The 24,390-nt window shown below is 42.7% G+C and overlaps 1 protein-coding gene across 1 annotated transcript in view; it reads left to right on the top strand.

The window, feature by feature from the left end:
* Positions 1–24,390, top strand: part of wdfy4 (WDFY family member 4) — a 172,783-nt gene that overhangs the window by 100,539 nt on the left and 47,854 nt on the right. Inside the window, 8 exon segments of the mRNA XM_070448191.1 lie at positions 2,432–2,580; positions 2,745–2,865; positions 3,024–3,109; positions 3,236–3,298; positions 20,265–20,307; positions 20,544–20,663; positions 22,159–22,276; positions 22,511–22,620. Of these exon segments, the coding sequence (XP_070304292.1) occupies positions 2,432–2,580; positions 2,745–2,865; positions 3,024–3,109; positions 3,236–3,298; positions 20,265–20,307; positions 20,544–20,663; positions 22,159–22,276; positions 22,511–22,620 (810 nt within the window).

Here is a 24,390-nt window from a genome sequence, read left to right as displayed (position 1 = left end):
GGTGGGTCCCTTGGGGCCGAGAGAGGGAGAGAGACAGGGAGGGGCAGGTGCACACACACATGCATGCACACACACACGCACAGTGGTAAATGAGGGGAGACAATAGAATTAGTCACACATAATCACACTCGTAGCAGTGACTGTCTTCAGAGTCACACATAATACAAGCATCAGGGTCCATTCAGGCTCTGAGTCTAGCTGGAGCACCGCCATCTTGGTGAAAAGGGGGACAGTTTCTCTCTTATCCATCAATCAATGTTAATAATCTGAATAATGAAGTGGTGACTGTGTCGTTTTAATCACGATGAAGACGTGTGATTAAAATGATCAATCATGTGCAGCCTGGAGTGGTGATGATGTCTTTACGTCCCATGGGAGCATAAGGGTAGACATGGGCTGGGTTTCATGGTTTACACATTACTTTTTGAAACTTTACAATGGAACATCTCTGGTTACTTAATGCATACACCTCTCCTCTAACTGACCTAAATAACTTGTAAACCTAAGTGTATGTACCAGTGGAGGCTGCTGATGGGATGATGGCTCATAATAATGGCTGAAACAGAGCAAATGGAATGGCATCAAACAATGTGTTGGATATAATTTATACCATTCCACTAATTCATTCATTAACATAAGCCCATTCTCCCCAATTAAGGTGCTACCAACCTCTTGTGATATGTACTGATATGTGTGTATGTTTGTGACTGGTGGATGCTGCTGGGTGTGAATGTGATATAGGGGAATTACAATGGAAATGTAAGACAAGTTGCTGAGGTGKAAACCATATTAACAGGTCATGTTAAAGCAAAGTCAACCAGCAGAGTGTTTTAATAATGTTATTAAATTAATTTAAAAAAAAACAGTAGATAGTTGTATCAACTGTCTCCTAGCTAGTTGGCGTGTGTGTGTCCTGCTGAGCTGTTGTCAGATACACAGGCATTTACACGCTTATTAATCCAGGAGCACATCACCCCCCCCCCCCCCCCCCCCCCCCCACACACAATGTTTAGCATGATTAGACTTCCACCGCCGATAGTGTGATTATGATGGTAATGTTTCTGGGGAGAAATCAATGGTATGACATTAGCCTCTCAGTCAATAAACGATTAAGTTGAAACTCTAGTGGGAGTAAACTCCACACGATTCAAGGTATGAATCTTACCTAATGAAATCCATGGCGGGTGGTACTGTAAAAAGTATATATTTTACCCCATGTTACCTATTAAGGCCGATAACTGTAGATGACCATGTAGCTTCATTAATCTCGGGGAAATGTAGCGAAACAAGGTAGCTTTATTCACGTCAGGGGAATTTAGCAAAACAGGGTTGCTTTATTTACGTCAGGAGAATTTAGAGAAACAAGGTAGCTGTATTCATGTCAGGAGAATTTAGCGAACAAGGTTGCTACATTCGTCTATGAATCACATAATTATGCATAGTATTGACGTCAAATTGAACAAACAAGGACACGGATGGTTTGTGATGTTGTGAGATTCTCTCTGATGTTCACAGATCGACTGGTGCTATGCGATGTAGGATATCAGCACCTGCTTGGTCAAAGCAATTGTAACAGTAGAGCAAAGGATCGCAATAATGAACAAATTTATGGCTGTAGTGTTGCCGTTATAATGAGTACATGAGGCATGGAATGCTAAGGCATAAATGTATGAAAGCGTGTATTCTTATTTTAAATTGATGTAGTTCTGTCCTTGTGCTGTGCTTGTCTATTAACCCCCTAAGGTCGATGTCTGCGCCCCCATGGAAATCGAATTAGCATAACAAAAAAAATCCCCATAGAAATTTCAGTTTAAGCTAGAGATATCTATTTTGCATTGGATGCGTCTCAATCAACCACATCCTCCTAGGTCACACTTCCGCATCTGCGGTGAAAGGTGACAGAGCTAGAGCAATGTTTGTCAGACCATTAGACATCCCGAAAATCGGTCTTCTCACAAAATCATCTGTAGCATCCAAATGTTTTGACAAACTATTACTCCTCTATGGAAAGATGAGACTCTCACGAACACAATGGTGTTCTCCATTTTGCTCTATGACCCCCACAAGCGTCTTGGGACGTACATACAGTTTGGGCTATACACTAATACGACTCTCATGAACACATACATGTCAGTTGTTTTGCTCTAGGACACCCACAGGCCTCACAAGACTTGTCTGAAGGTCCCCTGGTACCAGTTGAAAAAATGAATAGAAGTACTGTATATACATGTTTRGTGCCAAAAATAAAGGGTTAAATACATGTAAAAAAATATATAGAAGTTTCCTGATCTTTCTTGTATCTTTCAGATATAGGACAGACACTTCAGAACTATCATGATGTAACACTGATTGTGAATATAACCTTTATTTAACAATATAACCTTGACTTTTCATTTACAATTATGATCTGTTGTGTCCGCTCTCCCCCAAGGTTAAAGCGAAGGTGTGTGTGGTGGTGGTCAGTGGGCTGTCTGTAACAGAGGGGATTCTGTTGTTTGGGACAGACAGCCTGTACATGTGTGAGGGCTTCACCCTAACCCCCGCAGGAGACGTCTGCTGCAGAAAACACCACCCCACTGGGTACTGTGTGTGCGTGCGTCCGTACGTGTGGCTGTGTTTGTGAGAGAGAGAGATGAGTTGGAMAATGTCTGTGTGTACTTACATATAGGGAGGTTACATACTATACTATTGAATATGAATCATTATGAACTGTTGTTCACACCCCGTGTCTCTCTTTCCCCCAGTGTGCGTGACGCGTTCGTTTCCAGTATGTTGACTAAAGACATATCTTCATCCAGCCCCAGCTGCAAACGATGGCCCTACCAGGACATAAGAGATGTCCGCTTTATGCGTTTCCTTCTAGAGGTGAACTTACACGGCACCTAATTCCCTATATAGTCTACTTTTTGGAGTAAAATGTTAAAACTTATATATTTCTCCGTCTGCATGTTGGTGTGTTTCATGTGTCTATTAGAAAGTTGTTGCAATGTTGAAGAAACGTTTCCCGTTTTCTGACACCTCAGGAAAATGCGCTGGAGATCTTTATGCAGAACGGATACTCTACTTTCCTGGTTTTCTTCAACAAAGACCATGTGTTTGCTTTTAAAAGGTAAGAGATGGAGAGAGATAGAAAAACATGGAGAGAGAGATGGAGAGTGTGGCTTTATGGGACAGGTTTGATTTACTTTTTCTTTCTCTCGATCTCTCTGTTTTCCATTCTTACTACTTTCTATAGGCTGTGTTCAGTGGTGCCAGCATTGATAGGTAGAGGGGTTGCTGAGGTCATAACTAATGCCAGGTGAGTGTGGACACGTACACAACAGGTACAGTTGAAATTGGAAGTTTACATACACCTTAGCCAAATACATTTAAACTCAGTTTTTCACAATTCCTGACATTTAATCCAAGTAAAAATTCCCCGTCTTGGGTCAGTTAGGATCACCACTTTATTTTAAGAATGTGACATGTCAGAATAATAGTAGAGAGAATGATTTATTTCAGCTTTTATTTCTTTCATCAAATTCATAGTGGGTCAGAAGTTTACATACTCTCAATTTGTATTTGGTAGCATTGCCTTTAAATTGTTTAATTTGGGTCAAACGTTTCGGGTAGCCTTCCACAAGCTTCCCACAATAAGTTGGGTGAATTTTGGCCCATTACTCCTGGCAGAGCTGGCGTAACTGAGTAAGGTTTGCAGGCTTCCTTGCTCGCACAAACTTTTTCAGTTCTGCCCACAAATGTTCTATAGGATGGAGGTCAGGGCTTTGTGATGGCCACTCCAATACCTTGACTTTGTTGTCCTTAAGCCATTTTGCCACAACTTTGGAAGTATGCTTGGGGTCAGACCCATTTGCGACCAAGCTTTAACTTCCTGACTGATGTCTTGAGATGTTGCTTTCAATATATCCACATACTTATCCTTCCTCATGACACCATCTATTTTGTGAAGTACACCAGACCCTCCTGCAGCAAAGCACCCCCACAACATGATGCTGCCACCCCCGTGCTTCACGGTTGGGATGCTGTTCTTTGGCCTGCAAGCCTCCCCCTTTTTCCTCCAAACATAACGATGGTCTTTATGGCAAAACAGTTATATTTTTGTTTCATCAGACCAGAATGAAGGTAGGCCTTGAAATACATCCACAGGTACACCTCCAATTGACTCAAATTATATCAATTAGCCTATCAGAAGCTTCTAAAGCCATGACATCATTTTCTGGAATTTTCCAAGCTGTTTAAAGGCACAGTCAACTTAGTGTATGTAAACTTCTGACCCACTGGAATTGTGATACAGTGCATTATAAGGGAAATAATCTGTCTGTAAACAATTGTTGGAAAAATGACTTGTGTCATGCACAAAGTAGATGTCCTAAACGACTTGCCAAAACTATAGTTTGTTAACAAGAAATTTGTGGAGTGGTTGAAAAACGAGTTTTAATGACTCCAACCTAACATGCTGACCAGACCGKACACGTCACGTGCGCGAGCATCGCAAAATAAATGTAGAAATCCATGTTATTCAATTATTGCACCYACACTGCTCGCGCGCGCCAACGAGTGTCTGCGTTGCCAAGGGCTAAAATAGAAATCATTCCTATTTCTGACGCAGATCGCGCTGAAAGTCCTGCCTCTCCCATCTCGTCATTGGTTTATGGAAGCAGGTACCCACGTGCCATTTCCTCATTGGTTATACCCACGTGGGTGATTGAAAGACTAACTGTTTTGCCGGTTGTCGTGGTAATACTATGAAAGTTTAGATGCGATCACCATATAAGTTCAAAGATGAAAAAGCCTGGAAGGAGGAGAGATGACTAGAAACGATTCGGTTGGCCGTTTTATGTGTGGATTAATTTGTCGGAGTAGAGGACCTTGTGCAGTTCAGGTAAAATAACAACTCACTGTTTATATCCCAGGACAAATTAGCTAGCAACAGCAAGCTAACTAGCTAAATTGCCATACATGTTTAATGCTTTTCGACCTGTCCCCAAATTAATATCATTGGTTCAGAGTTTGTTTTGATATTTTAACCTGCGTGTCGTGATCGCTTTTGGTGTAGKGGAACAAAATAAATGTATGCACGATGGCGCACTCGCGCAGCCGGTTTGGGTTCCGTGTTAGTGTATGTAAACTTCCGACTTCAMCTGTAGATACACTACATGGCCAAAAGTAGGTGGACACCCCTTCAAATTAGTGGACTCTGCTATTTCAGCCACACCCGCTGCTGTCAGGTGTATAAAATCGAGCACACAGTCATGCAATCTCCATAGACAAACATTGGCAGTAGAATGGCCATACGGAAGTGCTCAGTAACTTTCAACATGGCACCGTCATAAAATGCCATCTTTCCAACAAGTCAGTTCGTCAAATTTCTGCCCTGCTAGAATTTCCCCGGTCTATTATAAGTGTTGTACTGTTGAAGTCGAAACGTCTAGGAGCAACACTGGTTGCTAAGGATATTCCGCCAGCAGAGCGGGACCAGGTCACCCGGACGACCACAAAGGGAATAGATTTTACTTAATTGTGGCATACTCGATTGTTACATGTAGGCATGTGCTTGGTCCTTTTTTTTAAAAGGTAGACTCAGCAATATGGCAATCATACACAGCGGGGTGACAGACATCAACAACAACAGAATCTAAATCTGCCAGGACTGGTACGATTGGCTCCTTCCAATCAAATACATGTTTTATTTGTCACATGCACCGAATACTGTAGGTAGACCTTACAGTGAAATGCTTACTTACAAGCCCTTAACCAACAATGCAGTTTTAAGAAAAATAAGTGTTAAGAAGGTATTTACTAAAATGAACTGAGGTAAAAAATGTATAAATAAAAATACAGAAGAAAAATAACAAATAATTAAGGAGCAACAATAAAATAACAGTAGCGTGGCTATATACAGGGGGTACCGGTACAGAGTCAATGTGCGGAGGCACAGGTTTGTTGAGGTAATTGAGGTAATATGTACATATGCAGGAGGGGGGAGGGCAACAATGCAAATAGTCTGGGTAGCCATCCATTTGATTAGCCGTTCAGGARTCTTATGGCTTGAGAGTAGAAGCTGTTAAGAAGCTTTTTGGACCTAGACTCGGCGCTCCAGTACCGCTTGCCGTGCGGTAGCAGAGAGAACAGTCTATGACTAGGGTGGCTGGAGTCTTTGGCAATTTTTAGGGCCTTCCTTTGACATCACCTGGTATAGAGGTCCTGGATAGCCCCAGTGATGTACTGGGCCGTACTCAGTACCCTCTGTAGTGCCTTGCGGTCAGAGGCTGAGTAGTTGTCATACCAGGTGGTGATGCAACCAGTCAGGTTGCTATCGATGATGCAGCTGTAGAACTTTTTGAGGATCTGAGGACCCATACCAAATATTTTCAGTCTCCTGAGGAAGAATATGCATTGTCATGCCCTCTGCACGACTGTCTTGGTGTGTTTAGACCATGATAGTTTGTTGGTGATGTGGACACCAAGGAACTTGAAGCTCTCATCCTGCTCCACTACACCMCCGTCGATGAGAATGGGGCGTGATCGTGTGATCTGTCCTCCTTTTGCTGTAATCCACAATCATCTCCTTTGTCTTGATCAYGTTTAGGGAGAGGTTGTTATCTTGACACCACACTGCCAGGTCTCTKACCTCCTCCCTATAGGCTGTCTCATCATTGTCGGTGATCAGGCCAATCACGACTCCAACACCATCATTAAGTTTGCCGACGACACAAAGTGGTAGTGTCTGTTGTGTCGTCGGCAAACTTAATGATGGTGTTGGAGTCATGCTTTGCCATGCAGTCATGGGTGAACAGGGAGTACAGTAGGGGACTGAGCATGCACCCCTCAGGAGCCCCCGTGTTGAGGATCAGCATGGCAGATGTGTTGTTACCTACCCTTACCACCTGGGGGCGGCCCGTCAGGAAGTCCAGGATCCAGTTGCAGAGGGAGGTGTTTAGTCCCAGGATCCTTAGCTTAGTGTTGAGCTTTGATGGCACTATGGTGTTGAACGATGCCTCAAGAATGCATCAATTATTTGCCGATTTTTGTAATTTTTAATTTTTATTTCACCTTTATTTGAATTCTTTCCCTCCACTGTGTATTATGATATTATTGTGCTAGTCTGATGTCAAGCGAACAAAATAAAGTAAATAAATGCAGATTAAGTCTGGTAGCTACTTGAGTTGGTTGTGGCTGAGGTACAGCTCTTCAAGGACTGGTAGTTTTGAGGAGACACTTGGGGAAGATGGCGATGCCCATATTACTGAGGTCCAGTCTACGGCAGCCTTCAGCGGTCACACGCACAGCGTTCTTGGCCATCTTCAGAGTCACTTTCTTCCTYTTAGCACCTCCTCCCTTTTTTACGACTTTACTATTGGTACTGCAGGGAGACACGGTAAAAACAATCAATCACATTTATCATTGATCATACAGCGGTCAACGGCATCCAAGACTGGGTAGCTTGTTTCAGTACCAAAGGTGCCCAGCTGGGGCGTGCGTGTGTCGTGTGAATCCTCCCTGCAAAGTAACTGATTACCAAACCATATTGAGCTGTTTGTGTTTGTGTGYGTGCGTGTGTACGTGTGTGCGTGAGAGAGAAAGAGTGAGAGTAAAACGAGAGGGCTGATGTTATTTACACAGGAACACCAGTGGCTCATGTCTGGCCTGGAGGGGGGGAGTGAGGGATCCATCCAGAAATGTAGACCTGTGGTGTGTGTGTGTGTGTGTGTGTGTGTGTGTGTGTGGTGTGTGTGTGTGTGTGTGTGTGTGTGTGTGTGTGTGTGTGTGTGTGTGTGTGTGTGTGTGTGTGTGTGTGTGTGTGTGTGTGTGTGTGTGTGTGTGTTATATATATATAACAACATTTTCTGGTTGTTTTCTTTTTGATTTTCTTCTACCATATCAATTGTGTTATAGTCTCATACATTATTTTAACATTTCTACAAAATTCAAAGTGTTTTCAATGGTACCAATTATATGCATATCCTGGCTTCTGGGCCTGAGTAACAGGCAGTTTAATTTGGGCACGTCAGTCAGACAGGAAGTGGAGAAAAATAGACCCTAGCCTGAAGAAGTTTTAACACAGAAGTCAGCCGCACCAATGTGTCAGATGAAACACCGTACACCTGGCGACTGTGTCAGCATGCATTGTGCCTGGCCCACCACAGGAGTCACTAGTGCGCAATGGGACAAGAACATCCCTGCCAGCCAAATCCTCCCCTACCCCGGACGACGCTGGGCCAATTGTGTGCCACCCCATGGGTCTCCCGGTCACGGCCAGCTGTGACAGAGACTGGACTCCAACCAGGATCTCTAGTGGCACAGCTAGCACCGTGATGCAGTGCCTTAGACCACTGCGCCACTCGGGAGGCCCACAAGATCCAGCTTGTTGAACTGGGAAGCCTCTCCCAGGTGGGGAGTGTGTGTGCTTGTGTGAAAAGAGACTGAGTCAAATCAGGACTTTGAAAAATTACAGTTAGGGCTCTGCTCCTCTCACAGAGAGCAGAGTGTGTGTGTGTGTGTTTGTGTGCGTGTGCGTGTGCCTGTGCTCTCAGAGAGCAGAGTGTGTCTGTATTAAAGCCCTAAGGCCCTCTATCACCTCATTAATCATATTGAGGATCACAGAGAACAGAGAAGTGATTCACCATCGCTTGTTTCCACTACAACCTCCTATAGGAAATTATTGCTTGCAATTACTACCTGCAATTATACTATATTGTACAGCGGGACAAATGCAATGATTGATTTAGGCTGCTTTCTACAAAATAATGTGGTAAGGAGTTACTGGGGATAGAAATTGGATATACTTCAGATGGCTCTTGATTTGTGAAATCAAGTGTATGATTTTGGATGAGTATCATATAACCCAGAGATATTTCTGYAAATTGGAACGAGAACATTTACTACAAGTCTGCTGTTTCGACTTTATTTCTGGGCCTTATGAGTGAGAAATAACTCAATATTACTGCTGTTTCTGAGCTTAGTTAAGCAACCTGTTCGGATTAAGCCCATGTCCATTATTAGATGTAATTTGGGGGCTTTTCACACGACTGAGCTGAAGCAAGCTGAGTCAAAGCAAGCTGCACTGAGGCCGCCTGTTTACATACACATCAACCATAGTCGTGGAAACCAAGTCTGCATAGTTTGTACTGTTATGTACAAAACAGTTATGTACTGTAGTAATATATGACGATAAGTACATACCGTTTTCTATTTACAGTAGAGTGAAGAGGTTCAACCAGTTGATATGGCCTGCAAAGTTAGGTAGCAGTGTAGTCTGTCAGCAGCTCCAGTTAACTGGCCATTCCATACCACCTGAGAGCTCTTCCATTGGTTCACTACCCAGCAAACCGGCCTATCTGGGTGATGTTTTTTCTGCCTGAATGATCTGAATCTAGGATTACAGGGACTCTCCGCAACTATATTCAATGTGCGGGACAAAATTGAGGCTATGATTAAAAAGTTGGAGCCTACTCTGTCTGCATTAACAAGGATAACACACAGGTCTTTCCATCATTGTATGATTTTTTGTGTGCAAATGAACTCAAGCTTACGGACAATGTCAAATGTGATATAGCGAAGCACCTGAGTGAGTTGGGTTCCCGAAATGGATGACACAAACAACTGGAATCATTATCCTTTCATGCCCTGCCTCCAGTCCACTTACCAATATCTGAACAACAGAGCCTCATCGAAGTTGCAACAAGCGGTTCTGTGAAAATTGTATTTAATCAGAAGCCACTGCCAGATTTCTGGATTGGGCTGCGCTCAGAGTATCCTGACTTGGCAAATCGTGCTGTTTAGACACTGATGCCCTTTGCAACCACGTACCTATGTGAGAGTCGATTCTCGGCCCTCACTAGCATGAAACCTAAATACAGGCACAGACTGTTTTTGGAAAATGTTTTAAGACTGAGACTCTCTCCAATACAACCCAACATTGCAGACGTATGTGCATCCTTTCAAGCACACCCTTCTCATTAAACTTTGGTGAGTTTTTCMCAATTTTCGATGAACAAATAAGGTTTTATATGTAAGATGGTTAAATAAAGAGCAAAATGATTGATTATTATTATTATTTGTGCCCTGGTCCTAAAAGAGCTCTTTGTCACTTCCCACAAGCCGGGTTGTGACAAAAACTTACACTCATTCTTATGTTTAATAAATGTATCGTATAGTGTGTGTGTGTGACATGCTTACAATGATATCACCAATTTGTAAGTCGCTCTGGATAAGAGCGTCTGCTAAATGACTTAAATGTAAAATGTAAATGTTCTCACCAGACTGTTCCCACAACCTAATGAAACATTCTGGGAACCTTTATAGAACAGATTAAATGTGTTCTAGGAAYGTTCTTGCAACATCAGGCAAATGTTTTATACAAACATTCTATGAGAACATTTGCCGTGTTCGAACAAATGTTCTGGGAACTTGCACAGAACCAATTTTTTTTTTGCTGGGTACATATTACACACACTCATCTCCACTAGGGCTGTTGTGGTGACCGTTGGTCACGAGTCATTTAAAAAAAAATGTAACCTTTATTTAACTAGGCAAGTCAGTTAAGAACAAATTCTTATTTACAATGACGGCCTAGGAACAGTGGGTTAACTGCTTGTTCAGGGGCAGAACAACAGATTATTACCTTGTCAGCTTGGGGATTTGATCTAGCWACCGTTTAGTCATGGTATTTAGGCTACTCCAAGCTCTGATACTGCTGATGGTCATTAGTAGCCTACCAAACGTGCTAACTGCCTGGTACTCAGCTCTCTATTGTCCCTCTAATCACTCTGACATTAATGCAAATGTCAACGAAAATCTAATCATGTTGTGCAACATTTCTATAGGCTGTGCAATTGMATGAGAAAACAGAGTGATGGCCTCTATTTAAAAAAGTAGGATCTCATCCGCTTTCTATAAGCTAGGCCAACTATATTTACAGTACTTCTCAACTTTCCTAATATTAAGCACATTGCTTGTCTTTACAACAGGAGTATAGCCTACCTGGCTGGCATGAACCATAGGAAAAGTGTCCTCAATTTGCTATTTAAGTGCATAGATAACATTTATTTTTTCCCCTTCCCCTGTTTCGAGACAGGTGCATGCACGATAATGGTCCATTCTAAATCAAAACAAATTTCACACATATATTTTATTTGTATATGTAAAGACAATATTAAATCAGGAATAGTCTGATGGGTGACAATATTAGCCTATCACTTGTAAAATAAATGTTATCACTTGTGTATGATGCCCAGCATAAGGCAAGAAACAAAGCCTTTTTTGCAACTTTTTCTAATTCTGGTCGCACACCTCATGTAGCCTATAAAGTAGCCAAATAACTTCTTAAAATTAAGCACCTTAATCTGCTTTACAAGGGGTGTAGAGCCTAACTGGCATACATAAGCAGCACCTGAGTTTTTGGGAAGATAATTTTCACCATAAAAATACACCTTAATAATTAAAGATTACATGCACAATTGCATTTGCGGTCACTTTTGATAATGGTGTTGTCCAGCTAATGGAACATTCGCGCTTATAGCCTACTGCTGTGTGCGCATTGCTGCGCTTATAATGTTAAGACATAGTCTAATATTTTATCAACATGTTAAGCTAAACATTCTGATCTGTTGTGTCAGCCTCATTGCGTAAAAATAGTTTTTTATTTTTTTATTTCACCTTTATTTAACCAGGTAGGCTAGTTGAGAACAAGTTCTCATTTACAACTGCGACATGGCCAAGATAAAGCAAAGCAGTGCGACACAAACAACAACACAGAGTTACATATGGAATAAACAAGTGTACAGTCAATAACACAATAGAAAAAAAGAAAGTCTATATACAGTGTGTGCAAATGGCATGAGGAGGTAAGGCAATAAGTAGGCCATAGTAGCAGAGTAATTACAATTTAGTAAATTAACACTGGAGTGATAGATGAGCAGATGATGATGTGCAAGTAGAAATACTGGTGTGCAAAAGAGCAGAGAAGTAAATAAAAACAATATGGGGATGAGGTAGGTAGATTGGGTGGGCTATGTACAGCTGCAGCGACTGGTTAGCTGCTCAGATAGCTGATGTTTAAAGTTAGTGAGGGAAATATAAGTATCCAGCTTCAGCGATGTTTGCAATTCATTCCAGTCATTGGCAGCAGAGAACTGGAAGGAAAGGCGGCCAAAGGAAGGTGTTGGCTTTGGGGATGACCAGTGAGATATACCTGCTGGAGCGCGTGCTACGGGTGGGTGTTGTTATCGTGACCAGTGAGCTGAGATAAGGCAGAGCTTTACCTAGCATAGACTTATAGATGACATGGAGCCAGTGGGTCTGGCGACGAGAGCATACAGGTCGCAGTGGTAGGTGGTATAAGGGGCTTTGGTGACAAACGGATGGCACTGTGATAGACTGCATCCAGTTTGCTGAGTAGAGTATTGGAAGCTATTTTGTAAATGACATCGCCGAAGTTGAGGATCGGTAGGGTGGTCAGTTTTACAAGGGTATGTTTGGTGGCGTGAGTGAAGGAGGCTTTGTTGCGAAATAGGAAGCCGATTCTAGATTTCATTTTGGATTGGAGATGTTTAATATGAGTCTGGAAGGAGAGTTTACAGTCTAGCCAGACACCTAGGTATTTGTAGTTGTCCACATATTCTAAGTCAGAACCGTCCAGAATAGTGGTGCTAGTCGTGCGGGGGGTGTAGGCAGCGAACGGTTGAATAGCATGCATTTGGTTTTACTAGCGTTTAAGAGCAGTTGGAGGCCACGGAAGGAGAGTTGTATGGCATTGAAGGTCGTTTGGAGGTTAGTTAACACAGTGTCCAAACAAGGGCCAGATGTATACAGAATGGTGTCTTCTGCGTAGAGGTGGATCAGGGAATCCCCAGCAGCAAGAGCGACATCGTTGATATATACAGAGAAAAGAGTCGGCCCGAGAATTGAACCCTGTGGTACCCCATATAGACTGCCAGAGGTCCGGACAACAGGCCCTCCAATTTGACACACTGCTCTGTCTGAGAAGTAGTTGGTGAACCAGGTGAGGCATTCATTTGAGAAACCAAGTCTGTTGAGTCTGCCGATACGAATACGGTGATTGACAGAGTCGAAAGCCTTGGCCAGGTCGATGAAGACGGCTGCACAATACTGTCTTTTATCGATGCCGGTTATGATATCGTTTAGTACTTTGAGCGTGGCTGAGGTGCACCCGTGACCAGCTCGGAAACCGGATTGCACAGCGGAGAAGGTACAGTGAGATTCGAAATGGTCAGTGATCTGTTTATTAACTTGGCTTTCGAAGACTTTAGAAAGGCAGGGCAGGATGGATATAGGTCTATAACAGTTTGGGTCTAGAGTGTCACCCCCTTTGAAGAGGGGGATGACATCGGCAGCTTTCCAATCTTTAGGGATCTCGGACGATACGAGAGGTTGAACAGATTGGTAATAGGGGTTGCAACAACGGCAGTGGATAATTTTAGAACGAGAGGGTCCAGATTGTCTAGTCCAGCTGATTTGTACGGGTCCAGGTTTTGCAGCTCTTTCAGAACATCTGCTATCTGGATTTGGATGAAGGAGAAGCTGGGGAGGCTTGGGCAAGTAGCTGCGGCGGGTGCGGAGCTGTTGGCCGGGGTTGGGGTAGCCAGGAGGAAAGCATGGCCAGCCGTAGAGAAATGCTTATTGAAATTCTCAATTATAGTGGATTTATTGGTGGTGACAGTGTTACCTAGCCCCAGTGCAGTGGGCAGCAGGGAGGAGGTGCTCTTATTCTCCATGGACTTTACAGTGTCCCAAAACGTTTTGGAGTTAGTGCTACAGGATGCAAATTTCTGTTTGAAAAAGCTAGTCTTTGCTTTCCTGCGGGGACTATTCGATGCTAGTGCGTCCACCACAGGATGTTTTTGTGCTGGTTGAGGGCAGTCAGGTCTGGAGTGAACCAAGGACTATATCTGTTCTTAGTTCTACATTTTTTGAAAGGGGCATGCGTATTTAAGATGGTGAGGAAATTACTTTTAAAGAACGACCAGGCATCCTCGACTTACGGGATGAAGTCAATATCCTTCCAGGATACTTGGGCCAGGTCGATTAGAAAGGCCTGCTTGCAGAAGTGTTTTAGGAAGCGTTTGACAGTGATGAAGGGTGGTCGTTTGATCGCGGACCCAAAGCGGATGCAGGCAATGAGGCAGTGATCGCTGAGATCCTGATTGAAAACAGCAGAGGTGTATTTGGAGGGTAAGTTGGTCAGGATGATATCTATGAGGGTGCCCAAGTTTACGGATTTAGGGTTGTACATGGTGGGTTCCTTGATAATTTGTGTGAAATTGAGGTAATCTAGCTTAGATTGTAGGACTGTCGGGGTGTTAAGCATATCCCAGTTTAGGTCACCTAACAGAACGAACTGTGAAGATAGATGGGGGGCAATCAATTCACATATGGTGTCCAGGGCACAGCTGGGAGCTGAGGGGGGTCTATAACAGGCGGCAACAAAGAGAGACTTATTTCTGGAGAGATTCATTTTTAAAAGTAGAAGCTCAAACTGTTTGGGCATAGACCTGGAAAGTATGACAGAACTTTGCAGGCTATCTCTGCAGTAGATTGCAACTCCTCCCCCTTTGGCAGTTCTCTCTTGATGGAAAATKTTGTAGTTGGGTATGGAAATCTCCAAATTTTTGGTGGCCTTCTTAAGCCAGGATTCAGACACGGCAAGGACATTAGGTTTGGCGGATTGTGCTAAATCAGTGAGTAAAACAAACTTAGGGAGTAGGCTTCTGATGTTAACATGCATGGAACCAAGGCTTTTACAGAAGTCAACAAATGAGGGTGMCTGGGGACATGCAGAGCCTGGGTTAACCTCCACATCACTCGAGGAACAGAGGAGGAGTAGGTTGAGGGTACGGCTAAAGGCTATCAAAACTGGTCGTCTAGTGCGTTGGGGACAGAGAATAAAAGGAGCAGATTTCTGGACATGGTGGAATAGATTCAGGGCATAATATACAGACAGGGTTATGGTGGGGTGCGGGTACAGTGGAGGTAAACCCAGGCACCGAGTGATGATAAGAGAGGTTGCATCTCTGGACACGCTAGTTATGCTGGGTGAGGACACCGCATGTGTGGGATGTGGGGCAAAGGAGGTATCTGAGGCATGTTGAGTGGGACTAGGGGCACCGCAGTAAACTAAAACAATGATAACTATCCTAAACAACAGTATACAAGGCATATTGACATTTGAGAGAGACATAAAGCGAGGCATAAAGCAATCACAGGTGTTGATTGGGAGAGCTAGCTAAGACAACAACGGGTAAGACAACAACAGCAAATCAGCTAAGACAACAACAGGTAAAATGGTGATGAATGGGCAGAGAGGGTCGGTTAACTATACACAGGGCCTGAGTTCGAGGCTGGGGCCAACAGATAAACAAAAAAATAGACAACATGGAGTACCGTGATTAATGAACAGTCCAGCAGGCATCAGSTACGTAGCCAAGTGATCATAGGGTCCAGTGAACAGCAATAGATGGAACAGTAGTCGTTACTACACTAGCACACGGGAGACACAGCGTTTAAAGTTAGCAGGCCGGGGCTAGGAGAAGCATCTGCTCCGACGTCCGGCAAAGGCCGGTTGAGGGCACAGTGGATGGAGTTCCGTCGGCAGACCAGTCGTGGTGGTACGGCAGGGCGCCGTGTCGACAAAGGGTCCAGGTCCGATGGCGAAAGAGGTATTGTAGTTGTAGTAATTTTGTTTGCTAGCCGGGAGATGCGCCTGTCTCGTGGCTAACTGGTGCTAGCTTCGGGGCAGGGGCATTAGCCACTATAGCCACTCGGTAGCAGCTAGCTAGCAGCGATGATCCGATGTTAAGGTCCAGAGCGTATGGCAAGGATCTGGTGGAGTAGTGGATTCTAGCCATGTTGGGGTAGAGTCCGGGAGGCAACAGCTGTGTAGCTGAGTAATCACTGAGTAGGCCGGGAGGTGGGCCTGGCTCAGAGCTAGCTTCGGGGCTGGGTCACTCGGTGGCAGCTAGCTAGCTGTGATGATCAGGAGTAATGGTCCAGGGCTTACTGCAGGAATCCGGCRTTGTAGTGGAGAAAACAGTCCGATACTGGCAGGCTGGCAAGTATTATCCAGGCTAAAAAACGGCTGGTGTCTGTGTTGAAGGTAAAGGCCGCTAGCAGTGGCTGACAATGACTAAATAGCTAATTAGCTGGTTAGCTTCTGATGGCGGTTCTGACTATAAGGTCTAAAAAAAATAGAGGATCCGTATCACGTTGGGTGAGGCGGGTTACCGGAAGGTATATTTAATTTAAAAATGGAAAAGAGATTGAAAATAAATAGAAATATATACAAAAAAAGACGAAAAATACAAAAAAGTACACGAGAGAACGACAAACCTCGTCTGCACTGCTACGCCATCTTGGAACATTGATGCGAGTGGTTGTATTAACTTGGGATCTATTGCACCCCACAACTGTCCCAGACTATGTTTGGAATATTTATTTCTCGCACAGAATAGAATAGGTCAACTTTTGTAATACGGGGGATAGTAGATTGGCATAGGCTAGTGTTCGTTAAGCCTACTCATCTTGTTGGCTGACGAAAAGGAAATGTGGACAGTTCTTCCAAAATTGTCAATATGCACCTCGGAGTTGGAATACGATGCGCGTAGTTGTGTCCCGGATGTGTCTGTATTCACTTATAGCTTATGAGAGAGACCTGATCACGTGATGGAGTGCTATGTGAGTGAGAGGTACTTTGGATTACGCAGCACTCAGGGAGAGGCATGGATTTTTTTAGGGTGCATTACGGGCACACGCAGGGGATTCCGCCGGGAAATGTGAGGCATTATCAAGTGGTTGTCAAATTGTGAATGATAGACTGATGAAGTGTGTAAAGCCTGTTTATGCCTTTCAAGCTACTTTTTTCAAATCATCATTAGAGTCTGCATCAGGCAGCGACTTACAATGTATTAAAAATCAAAACATGTAGCCCAACATTTGTAGAACAACTAAAGTTACATTAATAACTCTAAAGTAAGCATATAGGAGTACCTAATTATTTGTTAACCGCTCAACACAGAATAGCCGCATGTGCACACTCTCTCAAATCGTTTGGAGAAAATATACTTTCTATTTTTTTCAGATTTGTTCAGTTGTATTCTTCATACTATAAAATAATATAAAATAATGCCAAGGAATTCTAAGCAAATCTTGTCTGCTAAATTAACTAGTGTTGCCCACAGCTTTATGGCATAGCCAGGCCAGGACCTAACATAAGGACAACTCAGAGTCCTGAAATAGACTACATTTTCTTCATATAATTTTTCTTTAGACCTGTCTAAAATAAGTAATGAATTTATTGTGAAGGTGTAGGCTATATTACATGGATTCATCAGTGGCTTGTAGGCAATGTGTGGAAGCCAGGAGATGCTAAATGTGTTTATGTTAATTAATGGTCAATTACCAGTTATTTGCTTGACACAGGCTGACTAAAATTTGTGACTGCCACAGCCTCAATCTCCACCTTTTAAAACATTCCCCTTTCTGTTCCTAACAATCCTAGAAAATGCATCTTGCACTGCATCTTGCAATTGCAAATCACTGTAGGCCTACTGTTGTTATGCTTTGTGTCCTACATCAGAGTATAGTTTATAGTAGTATCAAACCTGAAAACACCTTTTGTATGCGGATAAATAGATTTCGAGTAGAGTCAAGTCCTGAAATATGCACACTGTCTCTCTCAACGCCCCAGTCGCACCATCCCTCTACAGAGGAGGGCAGGAAAAGGTTTCTCTTGTTTAATGATGTTACTAAGCAACTGACTTTATAGCCATGTTACTGCCCCAGAGACAGAGACAGAGACAGAGACAGAGACAGAGACAGAGACAGAGACAGAGACAGAGACAGAGACAGAGACAGAGACAGAGACAGACACGTGTGTTACAGCCTGGAAATTTCAGCAACAGTTCAAATGTAATGTTCTCCCAAATCAGATTGCCATAGACACAGTGTAGCTTAATCACAATGATTATATTTCAGGCTTTCGTTGTTAAAATGAGATATTTAGTGTGAGTAGTGCTCAGTAGTTGACAGGTCTCCCCCCCCTCTTTTAAACGCTGGCTTAATGATCATGATATTACAGTTGAATTAGAAAACAGTGGGAGAGGAAACTTCTATGATCTGATCATATTCTATGTAAGATTTGTGTATTCTTGGGGTACAAAAAAAACAAATTCCCTGTAAACCCATAGATGGCACAATACACTACTCCACTACACTACACCATTCTGTCACACCCTGATCTGTTTCACATGTCTTGGCGCTTGTCTCCACCCGCCTCCGGGTGTCGCCCATCTTCCCCATTATCCACTGTGTATTTATACCTGTCTTCTCTGTTTGTCTGTCGCCAGTTTGTTTTCTTCGTGAAACCTACCAGCGTTTATTCCCCTGCTCCTGTCTGTTTCTTGGTCCTGTTTTGACCTTTCTGCCTGCCGTGACCCTGAGCTTGCCTGCCGTTCTATACCTTGTCCCACCTCACTGGATTATTGACCCCTGGCTGCCCTGACCCTGAGACCGCCTGGCGTTCTGGACCCTTTGCACCCTCTCTGGATTACTGACCCCCGCTTGCCTTTGACCTGTCGTTTGCCTGCTCCGCATTAGAAATAAACTTTTGTTTCTTCGACACGGTCTGCATCTGGATCATACCTGAAACGTGATACATACACTACTCTGAGAACTCACCTAACACACCCTAAAAGATGCTTACAGCTGGGTCTCCTTTTTTTTTTTTTTAACATACAGTAACACACACTCTCTTACACACACTATCTCTCACACACAAACTCTCCTCTCCCCACTCACCACTGCTCTGCTCTGAAGTTTGAAGTTTAACTCTCAGGGTGGGTTGCACCAACATGGATTAACTCTTAAACTGGTTTAAATATAGTTTTAAATTAATCCTAGTTAAATTCTTACTTTAAATGTGTTTGGGCCAATCAGTTGTTGTGACAAGGTATGGGTGGTAAACAGAAGATAGCCCTATTTGGTATAAGACCAAGTCCAATGACAGTCCATCATTACTTTAAGACATGATGGTCAGTCAATCCTGAAAATTTCAAGAACTTTGAAAGTTTCTTCAAGTGCAGTCGCAAAAACCATCAAGCGGTATGATGAAACTGGCTCTCATGAGGACCGCCACAGGAATGAAAGACCCAGAGTTACCTCTGCTGCAGAGGATAGGTTCATTAGAGTTAACATCCTCGGAAATTGCAGCCCAAATAAATTCTTCAGAGAGTTAAAGTAACAGATACGTCTCAACATGAACTGTTCAGAGGAGACTGCGTGAATCCGGCCTTTGTGGTCGAATTGCTGCAAAGAAACCACTACGAAAGGACACCAATAATAAGAAGAGACTTGCTTGGGCCAAGAAACACAAGCAATGGACATTAGACCGGTGGAAATCTGTCCTTTGGTCTGATGAGTCCAAATTTTAGATTTTTGGTTCCAACTGCCGTGTCTTTGTGAGACGCAGAGTAGGTGAACTTATGATTTCCACGTGTGGTTCCCACCGTGAAGCATGGAGGAGGAGGTGTGGAGGTGCTTTGCTGGTGACACTGTTTGTGATTTATTTAGAATTCAAGGCACATTTAACCAGCATGGCTACCACAGCATTCTGCAGCGATACTCCATTCCATCTGCTTTGCACTTAGTGGGACTATCATTTGTTTTTCAACATGAAAATGACCCAACACACCTCCAGGCTATGTAAGGGCTATTTGACCAAGAATGAGAATGATGGAGTGCTGCACCAGATTACTTGGCCTCCACAATCACAAGACCTCAACCCTATTGAGATGGTTTGGGATGAGTTGGACCGCAGAATGAAGGAAAATCAGTCAACAAGTTCACAGAATATGTGGGAACTCCTTCAAGACTGTTGGAAAAGCATTCCAGGTGAAGCTGGTTGAGAGAATGCCAAGAGTGTGCAAAGCTGTCATCAAGGGAAGGGTGGCTACTTTGAAGAATCTCTAATATAAAATATTTGTTGATTTGTTTAACACTTTGTCGGTTACTACATGATACCATATGTGTTATTTCATAGTTGTGATGTCTTCACTATTATTCTACAATGTAGAAAATAGTACAAATAAAGAAAGACCTTGGAATGAGTAGGTGTGTCCAAACTTTTGAATGGTACTGTAGGTCATGACTAACATGAGCATGTCGAGTAGCTTATGTAAACTGGTGGATGTGGCTTAATGCAGTTGACAGTTGATATTCTGATGTTCTGTTGTTGTTGTTGTGTTGTTCAGGAAGACTCCAGTGATGGAGAAGACTACTCAGGTGAAATGGCAGGTACTGTACTGTTTGACATCATTGATAGTGATCTACTGAGAACTTCAGTTGTTTTTCTATGACTGACAGAACTTTTGTATTTATTGTGAACATTGTGGCAAACACATCATATTTTGATATTCTTAATATCTTCTAGTATTATCAACATGATATATCATGCATGTGTGTGTTCTCTCTGACAGCGCAGTATTATCTAAATACAGATGGTGTTTGTCTGTGTTCTTTTACTCTGACAGCGTGGGGACATTAGTAATTTTGAGTACCTGATGCATTTGAACACTCTGGCTGGTAGAACCTATAGTGACCTCATGCAGTACCCCGTCTTCCCCTGGGTCCTAGCTGACTACAAGTCGGAGGTGAGGAGTAATACTGCCTGTCTGTCTGTCTTTCTCTCTGTGTCCATCTCTGTCTCTGTATGTCTCATATCTGTAATAATACTGGCTGTGTAACTACTTATTTAACCTAATTTTGTCATAAAGAGCACATGTTCAACTTAATAACAAGCATGATTTCCAATCTCAAGAACTTAAATTAAGAAAAAGGACTATATGGAAGCTTGTGTGCATCAGGGAGGGGCAATTGAATGCAAGTTTAACCAAAAATATGAACTTGTTAAAACATTCCTAGCCTATCTATCTATATGTAATAGTGTTATGCTCCGACGCACTCAGTTTTCCAACATAAAACACCAGAAAATGGCCAAATAGTGTACAAAATTCAAGTTTTACCAAATTGAAACAAGAGTTCAGTTCACTTTACAGGGATGACCTTAAACCTGAGGGACAAATGTAAATTAATCACTATTCACATTAAAGCTGCAATATCTAACTTTTTGGGCGACCCAACCAAATTGACATAGACATTTTTGTTATAAATCTATCACTCTCATTGAAAGAAAGTCTAAGAAGTGGTAGAACTGTTCTATTTGTGCTATTTCTATGCTTCCCATTCTTAAGTTTTGTTTGTGCAACTTTTACTTTCAGTTTTGTACACCAGCTTCAAACAGCTGAAAATATAATATTTTGGGTTATGGAAAATGTATTTCCCAGCGGTTTAGATGGTACAATGATTCTCTGCATTATACTTGCTTGTTTTGTCACAAACTGAAATTAGGCTAAATATTCACATTTTAGCAACCAGGAAATGGCAGAGCGATTTCTATATAGTGTATCTTTAAATAAGTAAATAACTAGGGCTTTACAATGATGGTGAAAACGTAGGGAAAATCTTGGGGTTAACGGATTTAAAATCTTTCTAGAAGTTGGACAAACAGGATGTGGGACATGCCAATAATGGGATTTTTTTTAATGAAAACACACTGCTATTGGAATTTCTAACATGGTTTAGTTAGAGCATAGATGTATGTGATCCAAGTGTTTTATCAGTATTTACACAAATAATGTTTGAAGGACATGATAGGCTCTCTATTCGTGGAATGACCCGGCTCTTTATGGTAGTTATGCTGTCGACATCAGGAGGATACGATTTGAGAGCACTAGTTGGCTCCAAAAGTGGTCAGCTGACCGTGCATTCAGAGCCATCCAGTGGCTCACCGCCCTACAAACTTTATTTTACCAGGTTCATGTGAAGCAATTATAATGACAGTCCACCACAACATGCTCGAGAGGCTCCTGATTAGCAAGGGGTAGTCTGTTTAATTTCATTGTGTATTAAAAACATAGTTTACTATCATTGTGAGGGGTTTTCTCCAGTGGTTTGAAACGGCTATTGGGCTTCCTGGGAAAACTTTGATCGAGGTTGCAGCAGTAACCAAGGGGACAGGGCTTAGCGAAGGGTGAATTGTTATATTATTGATTGCATATTTACATGTCATGTACTATTTATTGATAGACCCTGGATCTGACCAAACCGGCGACATTTCGTGACCTCTCGAAACCAATGGGAGCCCAGACAGAGAAGAGGAGAGACATGTTTATTCAGAGATTTAATGAAGTGGAAAATAGTGACGGTAGTGTACCATACCATGTGCTGATGTTGTACTAATACATACCCCTACTGCAACAACTCAACACTTTAATTTCACATTACACTGCCCACAGTTCTAACATCACTGATATTTAACATGTGAGGCCTACAATCTGAAGCAATACAGTGTCAAATCACATGATTTTCTCATAGTTCATTACAGGATGCATTTTGTGTTGTATTGGTGATTCATGGCTGAGTATTTTGGCTATTCTAGGTGACCTGGCAGTGAGGTGTCACTACTGTACCCACTATTCTTCGGCCATCATCGTGTCGTCCTTCCTCGTTCGGATGGAACCCTTCTCACACACCTTTCTGACCCTACAGGTGAGAGGTCAAGGGTCAGCTGCTCTGATTGGCTCATTACATCTTGGCATGTGCCCCCATTGGCCAGTGTTTTTCAACCAAGGTCCTGGAGAGCTACAGGGTGTGCAGGCTTTTTTTCCAGACCAACCCTAACACACCTGATTCAGCCAGTTGGTCAGTTGAAGTTGTATTCGTGCTAGGCTGGAACAGAGGCCTGTACATACTGTAGCTCTTTTTTCCATAGTACTGTTTTATTGGTGTATGCTGAGCTAAAGAGCAAGCACAGTACATTAAATACAACAAATATTTTACCAGAAAATGTCGAAATAGTATTTCTGGCTTTTCTGTAGATGTCATAAAACGAATAATCCTTCTAAAAAAGATTGTCCGGTACTTTTGTATACTTTTTAGCCAGTAGTTCTGAAAGTAGCGCTCACAAGCAAAAAGTGGTTCCTGAAAATTGCGTACTACGTCACATATGTGCACCACGTCATTGCTCTCTCTCTCTTTCGCACTGCTGTATGTACATCTTGCTAGCTGTCACTCAAATGGCAAGGCGCTGAAGCTCATTGRCTAGAACTGGAATTGCAAGGGGGCTGGCCCATGTTGGGGAAAATGTAGGGAAAATGGTGCAGCACAGCTTCCAGAAAAACAGTCGCTTTTAAACTAGAGATTTTGTGGCTAATTGAGGTAAAACAATAATTATGTATGAACTACCAAAGTTGCGGAGCATGTCTTTAATGACTGCCTCCTTATTTTGGACTCGCTGAATTCCATATCAACTTTTTAATTTAGAAACATATAATTTAAATKAGATTTCAATAAATACTGAGCAAAAATATGCAACAATTTCAACGATTTTACTGAGTTACAGTTCGTATAAGGAAATCAGTCCATTGAAATAAATAAATCAGACCCATTAAACCCGATGGATTTCACATGACTGGGAATATAGATATGCATCTGTTGGTCAGTATCTGGTGTGACCACCACACTGTTGATTGTGGAATGTTCTCCCACTCCTTTTCAATGGCTGTGCGAAGTTGCTGGATATTGGCCGGAACTGACACACACTGTCGTACACGTCAATCCAGAGCATCCCAAACGTGCTCAATGGGTGTCATGTCTGGTGAGTATGTAGGCCATGGAAGAACTGGGACATTTTCAGCTTTCAGGATTTGTGTACAGATCCTTGCGACATGGGGCCGTGCATTATCATGCTTAAACATGAGGTGATGACAGCGGATGAATGGCACAACAACGGGCCACAGGAAATTGCCATTGATAAAATGCAATTGTGTTCATTGTCCGTAGCTTATGCCTGCCCAACCATAACCCAACCTCCACCATGGGGCACTCTATTCACAATGTTGACATCAGCAAACTGCTCGCACACACGGCGCCGGTTGGACGTACTGCCAAATTCTCTAAAGCGACTTTGGAGTCGGCTTATGGTAGAGAAATTAACATTAAATGATCTTGCAAAAGCTCTGGTTAACATTCCTGCAGTCAGCATGCCCTCAAAACTTGAGACATCTGTGGCATTGTGTGGTGTGACAAAACGGCACATTTCAGAGTGGCCTTTTATTGTCCCCAGCACAAGGTGCTGTTTAATCAGCTTCTTGATATGCCTTGATATATTTAATCAGCTTCTTGATATGCCACACCTGTCAGGTGGATGGATTATCTTGGCAACGGAGAAATGCTCACTAACAGGGATGTAAACAAATTTGTGGACAAAATGTGAGAGAAATAATATTTTTGTGCCTATGGAACTTTTCTGGGATCTTT

Source organism: Salvelinus sp. IW2-2015, linkage group LG18 (genome assembly GCF_002910315.2).
Source record: "Salvelinus sp. IW2-2015 linkage group LG18, ASM291031v2, whole genome shotgun sequence".
In the NCBI taxonomy this organism is placed as follows: domain Eukaryota; kingdom Metazoa; phylum Chordata; class Actinopteri; order Salmoniformes; family Salmonidae; genus Salvelinus; species Salvelinus sp. IW2-2015.
The sequence above is the reverse complement of the archived record's forward strand: the minus strand, read 5'-3'. Positions and strand labels throughout refer to the sequence as shown.